The sequence below is a fragment of the Anabrus simplex genome, chromosome 3 (genome assembly GCF_040414725.1).
Source record: "Anabrus simplex isolate iqAnaSimp1 chromosome 3, ASM4041472v1, whole genome shotgun sequence".
Classification (NCBI taxonomy): Eukaryota; Metazoa; Arthropoda; class Insecta; order Orthoptera; family Tettigoniidae; genus Anabrus; species Anabrus simplex.
Window position 1 is genome coordinate 332,019,273 of NC_090267.1, and position 14,964 is coordinate 332,034,236.

Sequence of the window (14,964 nt, forward strand, 5' to 3'; positions counted from 1 at the left end):
TGACAAGGAAATACTTGATAATTTTAAATACTGTATGTCATCAAATAATTTATATTTCATACATTAGAATGCTATGTATGTGGTTGATTCAGTGTAAACTAGTTTACAAACACTTCACTTTGAATATATTGAGAACTATCATTTATATGAATTTATACAAAGAATTTTTACCTAATGAAGGTTTTTTGTCTGTAAACAATTTTGTGGAGACTAACATAAAATGTCTCATTCTATACCACTTTTTCATACATATATTTTTTACTGACTGATCATTTCATTTATTCATTCTTTCATTTTTAATTAAATAATTTATTGCTTGCTTGCTTCCATGCTTGCTCGATTGTTAATTTATTTATACTGAAGGGTCCTGTTGGCCCACAGAAATATAAGGGCAGTATATAATTGTATGCAACAGGTAGGCTATTGTAATTAACAAATTCCATGAAGATGGCATTTAACTCCATGAGCCTGGTTCAATGTGATGTATTCTGAGCGCTGATCTACTACATAGGCCATGTACATCCAACAACATGCAATGTTCAGTTCAAAAACCATCACATACAAATTTGCGTGCTTTCCTGATAACCTTAGACCATTTATGGCTGTCATTAAATAAGATTCATACAAATTGCTGGAATCTATCAAAGTTAACCTCATTCTTAATTTACCATCTCTCAAGTTTATAATGAATTAAACTTACTTTTGCTCTGGTGTCAACCTTGTTCCTTTCTTTGATATGGATCATATACACTAGGGTAACGTGTTAAAGGACAAAATGTTAAAGAGAAACTATAAGGTCTTTAAAAAAAAATTATAACTGTGCCAATGCAAAGTGTTAGTGGTTTCTGGTAAGTGGCACTGTATAGTGGTATCCTTCCTAAGTAACTAGCCATTTTCTGTGCATTTCTGAAACAATTAGTTATTGCTCAGCAGCTGCAAGTGTGTTGAGCATGATTTGTGATTGTCAATATGTCTGAATATTATGAGCAGCACATCAACATATACTTCATCTTCAAACTGGGGAAAACCTTTACAGACACACATAGTGAGGTGGAGAAAATCTGCCAAGTTCAAAGAAAGCACAGAAGGTCAGGTTGAACTCGAAAGTCTTGTTGATGGTCCTTTTTGATATCAACGGTACTGTGCACATTTAAAAACTGTAAGAGAATGAGGTCCTTTTGATTTTTTTTAGTGGATAATACAGGCATCTTATGCTTTAAGTACTGGAAAGGAATAGACAAGTGACAAATCAAGAAAGAGATTAGTTACCTTGTGAATTTCTTCACAGGGTCACTTTTGTCAGGCTAAACGTGTTACATAGGAAGTACTAAATCCATGCACCAATTGAACTGAGTTGGTTATAAATCTACGGGAAAAAGCTGAGTAGAAGTAGTGTGCTTTATGTGAAAGTTTTTTGAACTATAAAATCATTGCAGAAGTACAAGGTGTCCAGGTTAAAGTTATAATAATATAAAATGTAATAACTTGAGAAGTAGTTAAGATTTCTATTGGCAGTTTGTTTCTAGAAATAGGGCAAATCAAAATGTTTTTACACAACTAACACACCTTGATATTTGCACCATTAGTGGTGCGACAGACATCTAATCTGTATTCCACTTCTGTCCAAGTGTTCTGCAGCATTGTAGGTGTAACACTTGCGATAGCTGCACGAATGCAATGGCGCAAATATGGTAGATCACGAACTGGTGTCTGGTACAGCTGATTCTTGACAAACTCCCACAGAAAAAATCAAGTGGCATAATGTCAGGGCTTCTAGGAAGCCAAGCAATCATGGACTACCTCTCCCAATCCAGCGATCTGGAAGCTCACGATTCAAGAAATCCCTCACATGTTCCGCATAATGGTATGGTACACCATCTTGGAGAAAGATATCATCATGAGGAAGATGTGGCACAACAACCAGCTCCAGTAAGTCTAGGTAACGTGTTCCCTTAACTGTAGACTACACAAAGAAGAATAGGCCTATAGCCCTGTCTTTCAACAATCCACATCACACATTCACTTTCAGAAAGTCCCATTCGTACTCTATCACTACGTGAGGGGGTTCAGTTCCCATATTCAGAAATTGTGTTTGTTTACTGTGCCAAAAGTATAGAAAGTAGCCTTGTCTGAGAAACAGGCCAAATTGAGGAATGCCTCATTTCCATCAATATTTGCCAGAATCATCTCCGCGAATGCCTCCCGCCCTGGCCTGTCCTGAGGTTTAATTTTGTGATGAAGCTGCAGTTTGTGCACCCATAGGTGCAACCTTTTATTCAACAGTAGCCTCTCTGGAACTGCATGCTTGGCATGGTGACCGAACATCGACAGCAAGCACCCAGATTCCCGAAGGCGCCTGTACCATTTCTTGTTATGTAAATGGGAACATCATCAGTTGGTAAGAGTCCATACTCATGCCGAAATCTATGTTGTACCAGTGTAATGGAATTTAGATCTGCGAGAAAAAGCACACAAACACTTTTTGCTGTGGAGTCCACATGGCTACTGGCGCACGTGTTTCTCCCGAACAATGCAGTTACGCGCATGCGCACATGGTACCGCCTGCACAAGCAAACACAAAAAACATCTTGAGTTACCCTTCTTGAAGAAAGAAACCGCCAATAAATATCTCCATTATTTCTCAAGTTATTAATGTTATATTATTATACCTTTAACCTGGACACCTTGTACTTCAGCAATGATTTTATAGCTCAAAACACTTTCAAATAAAGCACACTACTTCTTCTACTAAGCTATTTCCAGTTTAGACAGGGTCAGGTGATCCTCCGCCACCTTGCTTGGTCCTGGATGTTAACCTCCTTCTCTCACACTAACCATCTACCACCTCTTTAGTTCCTCTACTCCTACCTCCAACTACATTTATTACAAATATTTTCCTGACACCATAACCTTGATCCCATCTCAAAATGTTTGCATACCATTGCAACTATCTTTCCTACACCATCACCTTAACAACACATACTCTGATTTCTTCATTTCTTATTTGGTCTATCCCCATAAACACACATATCCACCATTTTCACCTCTGGTTTTTCCTCCTTGTATTTTTTGATTGCGCATGTCTCTACCCAATATGGCATTGCAAGGGCAACTGCTATTTTATGATATTCTCTTCGAGTTTGGTGGTCAGAATTTTTTTGTCACAGAGCACACCTGATATATTTTTCCAGTTTATCTAGGCTACCTGTATTCTATGGGGTATTTCTGCACTTAGATCTCCATCTTTGGCCACCACTGATCCCAGGTACTTGAAAGACTTTGCATTTTTTCACCCTTGCTTCACTCATGTGAATCCATCCATTCCCTTCATAAAATGCTCCAAATCCTATGATATACACAGTTTTCTGCCTACTAACCTTCAGTCCTCTGTCTTCATGAGCCATTCTCATGTTTTCCAACTTCTTTTTCACTTTTGCACATCTGCAAACGTGCACCAGGGTGCCGGGACTCCGATTCCCTCAGTTACAACATTCATTCATTATGTGATTAATTTTAGGATTGCCAGGTTTTTAACAGTGTAGTATGGGACATGTAAAAATTCCCCCACCTTCCCCTCTGAGATGCACTGTTTCTAAAGAAATTAATGATGGTATCAATGCATGAAGTGCAGTTTTTATGTAGAACAGCTGACAGATTATTTTTTTCCCCTCTCTCTTGTTAATCTCCCCTTGGCCTTTGGAAATTCCGTTACAACCTGTACATTTGGCTGTGTAGAAATTGTGACACCCATATACAGGGAGCCCCTAGGTTGGGCTGTAGATCATTGACTTCCATCCACTTCTTGCACCTCCATGGAGACACAGGAGATGCACATCACTTCTAGGGTAGCCTAATCCTTAGATCTCTGTTCTGATCCACTTTGATGTTTTATACAGGCTATTACTATGATGGGCTCATCACATCCAAAGGTGCTCTATACCTAATTGCCAGGTTTCAATGCATAAATGGAAGATGTCCAACATTTTAAAGAATGAATGTATCGGCAAAGGAAAAGGAAGGGCCACGAAGGCAATGAAAGTCTCCTTAAGCCTCACAAACCTAATACCATCAGGGTCAGAAAAGAACACGAGTTGAAAAAGAGATGCCGGATAGGAAAGACGAAAGCGATGAGCCTGACACAAGTAAGTGGAAGCAATGACAGACTCAATTAGGCAAATCATGGTCACCAACCCACACTCCAAAGTTCAGACTCTATGGTCTTGCTTCCAGTCGCCTCTTACAACAAGCAGGGGTATAGTGATTGTATTCTACTGCCCCCATCCACAGGGGTTCCTCATTTATATATTTTGGTACTATTTTCTAGATAGTATAAAGTACTACGAAAAGTTTTCAAAGTTAATGAAGAAGAAAGAACACTCAAGATAGTATGGAAAGTAGACAGAAACCATTTGGATTTTTACAGGTTAAATACTTAAACAGTTTGTGATGTGGGTTTCTGAAGTTGTGGCCTATTTGTTAACCATGAGTAGTGGCTGAATGGTGAAGTAAGTGATCCTTATAGCCATGTCCTTGTATTAAGGTATTTTCTATGTGAAGGAATAGATGAACATGAGGCTGACAAATTTTATGTAACACTCCGATATTCTGGCCAATCTTATCTTTGAAGAAGTTCTTCATTCTTTAGTTTTCTAATCTTTCTCTGCTCCTCAAGTAGTCAGTATGGGCTTAACTGCTTCTCCTGGAATTTTTTTGGAGGTTGCCATTTTGATCAATGAACTCCTTTCATTGTGGATCAACTATGCTGTAATTCCATTCTCTTCTGCATCCTTCTTGATCTCCCCCAGCCACTTCATGCTCTCCTTTTAATCTTCGATATACGGTATTCAAAGATCCTTTTGGTCAATCGGTTTTTGTTTATTCTCACTAGATGTCCATAGAACTTCAACCTTTATTTTTGCATTGTATCCATGATCTTTTCAGTGTACTTTCTTCCAATTCTCACATATCCTGGCTGTATCTGTGGTCCTAGAATTTTCCTTAGGATTTTCATTTTGTTTTTCTCAAGCTTTTGGAGCTCGCCTTTATTATTTAGAATGAGACTTCGAGCCATACGAAGGTAATCCCAAAAATAAGGTCTCCTAATTTTTTATAAATACATAGACCTGTTTATTTCTACAATGGTTTAATAATTTTACAGTTTGAACATTTAGCTGTTTTTCTACATAATCACCATTTTGGTCAATGCATTTTTGTAGATGCTGTGATTTTTTTTGTATGCCCATGTCATATCAGCTCGCCGCCATGCTGTTCAGGAAGTTGTGAGCAGCGATTCAGGAAACCTCAGGAACCAAAGTGCAGAGATCATCCAGGGTGATCTGCCGATCCTCACGCATGATTTGCTCAACCTTCATGACTGTCTCAAGGGAAATTGAGGGTCTCTCGCTCCTTTGTTCATTTGTTGTGAATTTCAGTCCAACTGGCTGCAAACTCTCCACACCACTTACGAACATTTTTGACATCCATGCACGACTCACCATACACTTCCATCAATTGCCGATGGATTTCAATCGGGTCAGTACCTTTTGCGTTCAAAAACCGAATAACTGTGCACACTTCGCACTTGGCGGTAACATCCAACGGGAGCTCCATTCTCAACGGCTGTAAAGCCAATACTGAGTACCTCAGTGCGGCGTGCGCATGTTTATATGCGAGCGCGGGGAAACACTCTTCACAATATTGCGACCAACAGCCACAAGAGCAGAGTTCTGTATTTATAAAAAAATAGGAGAACTTATTTTGGGGATTACCCTCGTATAATCCCTCTGCTTTTGCTATTGTGTTGAAGTATTTGATTTTGGACTTTTCAATATCACCCATTTATTATACCAGTTCTGTATTAACCTGTAGGCCAATTCCAGTTATCTGGTTCTTTCCTTGTTGACCTCTTTATCCAGTCCATTTGGTTGGATCCACTCTCCCAGGTGTTTGAATTCTTCTGTTCTAGTAATCCTCCCATGATATGCCTCCATGAAACTTTCTTTCTGGTGCCAGTTTTCAGCATTATAATAGTGAGATTACTGAGATACTGTGCTAGTATGGGATAGAATTTGGAAATTCATTCTTAATCCGTTGGACTGTCACCATTATAGTGCCAGCTACTCAAGTTTTGTAGGTGCAGGGGCTCTATGCCAAATATTTAATGCACAAATTATTTTATTATATTTTAAGTCTGCTAGGCCTGTAGTGTAGGGGTACTGGTTTTATTTATGGCCAGTCCTGGGATTTTAATTCTGGACTGAGGATTGAAATGTCGATCATGCAGCCTTGTGGACAAACTGAGGAATTGTCTGGTATGAGAGGCAGCAGACCCGGTCAAGAAAGCCAAGGAATATGACTGAGAATGTCTTCATGCTGAACACGTCACTCCAGTACTCCATTTTTACATAGGCTGCTACAGAACCAATATGAAATTACAATACATATGTGTTAAGAGACCCAAAACAGGCATAACAAACATTCAAAGATAGAAACAAGACTATCAGAAATTTTTGGGAATTATACCAGGGAAGAACAGCCTCTGTGATTCAGATGGAAACACGTCGGCCTCTCACTGCTGGGCTCCGTGGTTCAAATCCCGGTCACTCCATCTGAGATTTGTGCTGGACAAAGCGAAGGTGGGACAGGTTTTTCTCTGGGTACTCCGGTTTTTTCTGTCATCTTTAATTCCAGCAACACTCTCCACTATCATTTCATTTCATCTGTCAGTCATTAATCATTGCCCCAGAGGAGTGTGACAGGCTTCGGCAGCCAGCACAATTCCTATCCTTGCCACAAGATGGGGCTTCGTTCATTCCATCCTTGACCCGGTCATTGACTGGAAAACAGGTTGTAGGTTTTCTCTCATAACAGGAAAGAGAAAGGAAGCAGTTTACAAAGATAGCGTTGAAATTATGCTTAAAACATTTTCATATGACTTCATCTCTCTTTCCTAGAGTTTATCCTGATGTATGGGGTCTGGTGTTTTGCTATATTTCCTCAATTTTGGTCTGTTGCAGTCATCTTCAGGTTTATATGAATTCATACAAAATTATAATTTATTCAAAAAGAAAACAAGAACAAACATAAATATGGGTGGGCGACAAGTGAGGAAATGTCCCACTCGGTTATCATGATGTCACCCGATACAATTCTGATTTTGGATGAAATGACACACTTTGGTGTCATTCAATGTAGTTTTATTTACAAATGGTTGATGACAACTACAGTAAGAGATGAATGGCATCATGTCATTAATAAATAAAAATCAATTAACTGATTTTATCTTTACAGGTATTATGTTATTCATTGCGAACTAACTTATCTCGCTGATATGGATGGCTGGTTTTATAGCCCAAGCATATGTCTCAAAACATTTGGTAATTTTCAAACCTTCATACACCATGTAATTTCTGCCCTATTTGTCCTCAGTCTACAACAGCAGTACCAGTACTATTATATTGGGCATAAGATTCTCTATTCTCTGATACACGTACCATGAGTCAGAATTTGCATGCAGAAGTCAATATGAAGCAAATTAAAAAATTCTCACATTTTCAGCCCCCATATAACTTTGTTTCTAAGGGTGATAGGACAACTGTTGTGGTTCCATCATCATGAACTTGAAGAAATCTTTCTAATGGTGCCCTACAAGAAGGGTTAGAATTGATATTTGGGTGGTCAAATCACTGAAATTTTTTCAAAAGAAACTCAAACTTTAAATTTTTGGGCCCCTCTCTTGCTGTGTTTTTCTTTAGGGTTCGGACCATTTTGTTACAGAAACTTTCGGCATCAGATGCTCTATCACTAGAAACATTAACCACCTTCGTATATCTTTTGGTTTTGTAGTTATTCATCATAAACCAAATAATATACCTGAATACTATCACTTCTTTTAAAGACACCCCCACATATTTAACTGGTTTGGGCCCCTGTTAGTATATTTATACAACCTGTGTCTGAAAAGTTCGGTGAATGGTCGCCTAGTTTGTACACTGTGTTAGTTTGAACGATGCACTCGTGCATACGCATTGCGAGACATAACACCAAGTGCCCCCTATCAGTCAACTCAACACAGTTAAATGGAGTTGAACGCTGCAACACATCGCACGAAGTCAGTGTGAAGACTCGTGCCATTGCACAATAGAGTGCAAAACGGAGCAACGCATTAACATGAAGTTTTGCTTTCACCTAGGGAAAACGGCAACGGTAACACACAATGTTAGTGCAAGTTTACCACGCTCAAGTAGTGAGTAAGAAGTGTGTTTTTGACTGGTTTAAATGCTTTTGAGATGGAAAGGAAGGGGTTAAGGACGAGGCGCATTCGGGTCGACCAACCACAAGCACATCTCCAGACAACATCGAATGAGTGCAACAGATGCTTGCGAATGATCGGCGACTGTCCTTTCGAATGATAGCAGATGAAGTGGCTGTAGGCAAGGACAGTGTAAGGACCATTGTTCACGAACATTTGAAAAAGCGGAAGATTTGTGCCCGGTTTGTACCTCACAACCTGACAGACGAGCAGAAGCAAACTTGGATGGAAATGTCGGGAGATTTCATTGACGTTTGTGACCAAAATCTGGAGGTGTTGAAAACCATCATTACAGGAGACGAGTCATGGTGCTACCAGTATGATCTGGAGACCAAGAGACAGTTAATGGCGTGGTGTTCAGAGAGTTCTCCACCTCCCAAGAAAAGTTGGCGCACAAAGTCCAAGATTAAGACAATACTGATCGCTTTTTTTGACAGCAATGGTGTCATTCACCATGAATTTGTACCCCAGGGTACACCTGTCAACGCGGAATTCTATGAGGGAGTTTTGAAACGGGTACTGCAATGCATCAGACGGGTTTGGCCTGAACTGTACCGGAGTGGACAGTGGAAGCTCCTCCACAACAATGCCCGTCTGCACACCGCGATCCACGTGATCCAGTTTCTCGCTGAACGCCAGGTGACTCTCCTTCCACACCCTCCATATTCTCCGGATTTGGCGCCGGCAGATTTTTCCCAATCTTAAATTAGCCCCTGAAAGGCCATCGGTTCAACAGTGTAGCAGGTATTCAACAACACGTGACAAGGGTTCTTCGGGAGATTCCAAAAGAACCATTTGCTGCCAGCTTCCAGCAGCTTTACAGTCAATGTCAAAAATGTGTTGTAGCTAACAGAGATTACTTCGAAGGCCAGTAAAGGAGTTTTGTGTGTAATTTACGTTGTCTTTATTTCACGAGACCATTCACCAAACTTTTCAGACACAGGTTGTATTATTATTATTATTATTATTATTATTATTATTATTATTATTATAAATAATTCACAATTTTACAATTGGGTTTTTGAGCTTCTTTGGTACAATGTACATGGAAGAAGTACTATTTAGTACATACACACATATGCTTCATATAAAACCAGTATATACTTACATTGTTGACAAATAAATTTGACAGATATTTGTAAGATATTTACTATATAGTCAAAATTATTAGTGGACGATTTTCATTAGTCCACTGTATATAATATTATTATTATTATATGTTTTGTTATGTCATATTGGTTCCTCAGCAGCCTACATAAGTATGGATATAGAACAGTATTGGAGTGCCATGTGATCAGGGTGTCATGTTCTACATTTCCAGTAAAATGGTACTTCAACCACTGGGATTGGATCTTTAATACCAGAGCTATTAACATGAATATGAGCATGTGATTTTGTTACACTAAGGTTTGAATACCTGTAGCCTGATTTCATAGACATCATCGTGTCAAAAATTAAGATTTCAAGGTTAAAAATTACACAGTACTCACAAAACTAGCATCTTGATTAAAAGCAACCATATTTTTCACTCAGGACTGACTTTTAGACTATTATTATTCAACACTGCTGATCTTTACAGGTGTGGGTGATATTAGGCTGGTGCTGCTCTCTAACTGTGGTCATTGCTGTGGTATTTGGACCCTATCGACTCATGCAAGAAACCTTATACAGCCAGCTAGAATCCTCAATTTATGGAGGGTTACACCACCTAGCTTGGGGAACTGCTTGGATGTGGGTTGTGTTTGCATGTCACAAAGGATATGGAGGTAAATAAACTAAAAATATCTCTATCCTGTCAGACACACTTCACAACAATTACCACATTGTGAATTCATAGGTTCTTTAAAGGTGAGAAAATCGATAACTCATTGCTGCTACTTCAAATTTGTTCATCCGTGAATTCTACTTGATTCCTATGTTGCTGATGTATCTCCTTCGGTGTCTTCTTCCTGGTCTTTTCCTATTTACTTGGGATGGGCACTTTGTATGGATTAACCCCAGTTTTATGGCCAGATGCCCCTTCCGATGGGAGGGATGTATTCACTATTGTGTGTCTCTGAGGTGTTTGGAAGTGTGGTGTGTTGTGTGTGAATGAAGACATGTCTAGTAAAACTAACACAAACTATGAGTCCCCGAGTCAGAGGAATTAACCAGATGTGACTAAAACTCTGGCCTGGCTGGGAATTGAACCCTAGGGCCCTCTGAAGCAAAGGTCACTATGCTGACCATTCAGCCAAGGAGACAAACATATCTGTTTTGGTATATTTGTATTTAATTGGTGGTAGGAGAGTACCTATGAATCATCCCCTGAATCTTAAAACAGTACATATGTACATATCTGTGATTCCAGAACTTTACTCATATCATTTTTATCTATATGTCCTGACTGACTGATTCATCATTGCCAAGCGAAACTACTGGACATAAAGAAATGAAATTTTGGAGATACATTTATTATCGAATGGATATTCCATCAATAAGGGGGTGAAAATGGGGGTGAATTCTTAAATGAGCATATCTATATCTAAAAAACTTAATAATCTCAAAAACTGAAGGTGTTACAGACATGAGAGTTGGAATTTGGAATCTCATTTAAAAATAAAGAAACACTTCTCTTTTTGTTTTTGGAAAATCCAATTAATGTGGGGTGAAGAGGAGTGACAAATGGGGTGAATTTTTAAAAAGACTATATCTACAGTATATCTCAGAAACATAAATTGTTGCAGACAAGAAAATTGGTATTTGGAATCTGAGCAATGTATAAGAAAACATAAAGGGCCAAGAATACTGCCCTGCGGGACACCACTCTTAATCATTACAGGACCAGATAACGCTTCACCTACTCTAATTTTTGAGTTCTATTACCTAGAAATGTATTCCCCCATTCTCTCACTCTTTTGTCTAGTCCAACTGCCCTCATTTTTGTCAGTAATCTACCATGATCTACCCTATCAAAAGTCAATAGCAACACAGTCCATTTGACCTCCTGAAACGAAAACGTCTGCTATATCTTGTTGGAATCTTACAAGTTGAGCTTAACTGGAATAACCTTACCTAAACCCAAACTGGCTTCTATCAAACAAGCAAACATGTCTGATATAATCAGAAAGAATGCTTTCCCAGAACTTACAAACAACACATGTCAAACTGACATCGGAAGGACCTTGGTGAATATCTGTTTCAGAACTGTCTTGAAATAAGTTTGTCACTATGGCACATACACCTTAAGATATCTAAAAACACCTAGAATATTGTACAATATGTTCTAGGTACATGAATATTCCAAAGATCACTTACATGAACACAAGCACACTGGGAGTTTTCCTGAGCAATTATTATTTATTAACTTCCCTTGAGATAATATACATATAACCAGAAGTTTCCTGAATGACTTTGAACACAGCAAGGACTTTTTACAAGTGGAAAACATAGCCTTACCTATAATACATAAGCTAAATATACATGATTAAATCTAAATACATAACCTGTGTTTATCTGTTTCTGCTATTATCAATCTGCAGTGCTCTCATTGTAAAATGAATGTCATCGTTCAGCCGCTGACCGACTTCCGCTCTTCCCTTCTGTACAAAACAATATCAGGAATTAGTTGCTTCCGAGAATTGTACCAGAATATGCTTGCGACTGTTGCTTGTGTGTTATTGTGTATATAGCTTGTGTATTAATAAAATTGATTGGACAGTGAAGTATTAACTTGAGCAGTGAATGTGTTTGGTAGAATGTTACTTGAAGAAATACAACTATAGAAGATGTATTTGGAGATTTACTTGTAAATATCCACAGTCGTGACCAAGACAATGGACAGTGCGGGCGTGCCAGTGGAAACAAGAATTGAGTGATGGGAATAATGGCGCAGCGGTACAGGATAAGAATAGGATGTTGGCAAGGAGTAAGGTGGTGCTGGAGGAAGTGTGGAGTGGAAGGAGGGAGAGATAATAGCAGCACTAAGGGGCTGCTAGAAATCATGTTGTGTGCGGTGGTGATAGCAACGTTGTTGGTGGTGGGAGGTGTAGAGAAGAACCCAGGTCCCAATTCAGGACCATTTGGGTGGGAGGAGTTGGAAGAAATAAAGAGAGTAGTGAAGGAAGCAAGTAAGGGTGAAGAGATTAAAGAAATGCTGCAGGACCACAGATCCACACAAATAAGAGAGATGAAGAACCTAAAAAATTTTATAAAAGAAGAAATTGGTGGTGTGAACAATAACACAGAGGACTTAGAAGAAGAAGTGGGAAATTTGAGAGAGACGGTGGGTGCATTGGAAGAGGAATTGGCATAAATATAGAAAGAACAAGGCTGGTGATACAGGAGTCAACAACGAAGAATGTTTTTGTGTATGGAGTACCAGAGGATAAAAAAGAATTGAAAGTGGAGTTGGTGCTGAAAGTGGTTGATATAATTGCAAATAAGATGAATTTTTCTGAAGTGGACATTGAGGATTTGTACAGAGTAGGAAGGAACAATGGGAATAGGCTGGTGAAAATGAGACTGATTTCAACCCTGATGGCAGATATATTTATAAGAAATGCAGTGAATCTGAAAGGCACAAACATATATTTGAAGGCAAAGATAGGCAAAGGAGAGAGGAAGCAGATGGAAATTTTAAAGCAACATATGTGGAAGGCGAGAGCACAAACCCTGCGAGCGAAGATAGTAGTGTACCGTTTTCATCGTCCTGATAACGGAATAAAGGTTGTCATACGACATTAAAAGTTTGCCATGCACGGTAATGAGATCGCGAAGGTTACGTAATTGGGCCATACATCTGAAAAGAACGCATATATTAAGTGAAATAGGCCGTGATTTCAGAATATATATAATACGAATGTATAAAATCAAGGAGGCCATGCACGTGACGGCAAAGATGTTTATTTGGCGAGTTAAGTATGCCTAGATCACGGACTGGGACGGAAAGTTATATATGTTCTAGGTACATGAATATTCCAAAGATCACTTACATGAACACAAGCACACTGGGAGTTTTCCTGAGCAATTATTATTTATTAACTTCCCTTGAGATAATATACATATAACCAGAAGTTTCCTGAATGACTTTGAACACAGCAAGGACTTTTTACAAGTGGAAAACATAGCCTTACCTATAATACATAAGCTAAATGTACATGATTAAATCTAAATACATAACCTGTGTTTATCTGTTTCTGCTATTATCAATCCATGCGGCCGTGATAAAAAAATAATAGAAAGTTTTTAAAATTGTTAAAAAAGAAGAAGTAGGTGAACAATAAAAAAATCTGTTACGCAAAAACTACTTAAATTTATCCACGAGAAAAAAATAATCCTCAGTAAAGAAGAAGGGAGATTTTGCAGTTATTACGGGCTGAAGAACCTGCAAAGCGAAGAAATATTTGAATTACACCTCTATCTGAACAAATATCGTGACGGAAAATCAGAGCAAGTTGGAAAATATCCGAACAGTAGTCGCAGTATAGACCGAAGGCCGTTACGAGAAATCAAGTCGAGTTTAACGCATTATAGGTTGATTAGCTGGACAAAGGAAATTTTTAGAGAGCTAACTTGATGATTTTTACCTGTTAAACTGCCGCAAGGAATTAACATTGAATTACAGTCTTAATAACCTGAATCAAAGACATAAACTAGATTCTCATTCTCAAGAGTATGGACGTGAAATTAATTGCCACTTTGGAAATGTTTCTTTCACATATGACTGACGGCTACAACATGAGAGGCTAAATCGGAGATGGAGCCGACTTTCTGCTGTAACCAAACACTTCCCTACTGCACCATCCTGAGGGGGTTTCTTTCTTGCACCATATTGGGCGACCTATCAATTGCTCCGACGAAGACCGCCCAGCTGTTTCTACTATCCCGGGTCCCAAAACTTCAACCTGATGGTGACATTACGGATGTTGGAGACGATCTACGCAGTCCTAAGATGACAACATCGAAGCCAAAGCCAGTCATCTAACGTCAGCGATCGCAAACTTTCAAAGAATTACTTTATTATCTTGAAATTAATATGTCGTAGATGTAGTATTCATATATCTGTAGTGAACATTGGTATGTTGTTTTTACGTAGTTCTTCGTGATAAAATCTCAGTCGTTGCCATCTTTGCAATGAGATTGTCCTTGTTGATGTATTATCATGGGAGTAGGTATTTCTTCCAGAGTTTACAATCAATGTCATTATATAGGAATGTTTATAATTGAACAAGGAGAGATTTAGAGTGTGATTTTCAACCATTATGGGATTGAAACAACGTAAACAAAGAGACGTATCCCTAATTTAATATTTTTAAAGAAGATAGTTGATTTCTGAGTGACTAATATCTGGTTGTTGTTACGACGCGATGACATGTGAGTAAATATTAACTTGTTTGGTTTATATATGTGTTTCATTTTCAGGATAACGTGTTTATGTGTATTGTATATGAAATCTAACCCAAAAGAATACCGTTGCAGTACATTAATGTTATGATAAGATGATTTGCCGCTTTGTTGGAAGTGATAAATGTTTACGTAGGGAAGTTATGATTTGAGTGGCATGTTGATGTGGAGTTACAAATAATTATTCGCTGAGATATGTTTGTAGGAATGAATAATGATATATTATGGTAATTAATATTGGTAAATGGAGAGATAGATATGCTTATGGA

The 14,964-nt window shown here is 38.5% G+C and overlaps 1 protein-coding gene across 1 annotated transcript in view; it reads left to right on the forward strand.

Moving 5' to 3' along the window:
* Window positions 1–14,964, forward strand: part of LOC136866797 (nose resistant to fluoxetine protein 6) — a 117,755-nt gene that overhangs the window by 75,723 nt on the left and 27,068 nt on the right. The window contains exon 11 of the mRNA XM_068226848.1: window positions 9,891–10,077. Within this exon, the coding sequence (XP_068082949.1) occupies window positions 9,891–10,077 (187 nt within the window). The remainder of the gene's footprint in view (window positions 1–9,890; window positions 10,078–14,964) is intronic.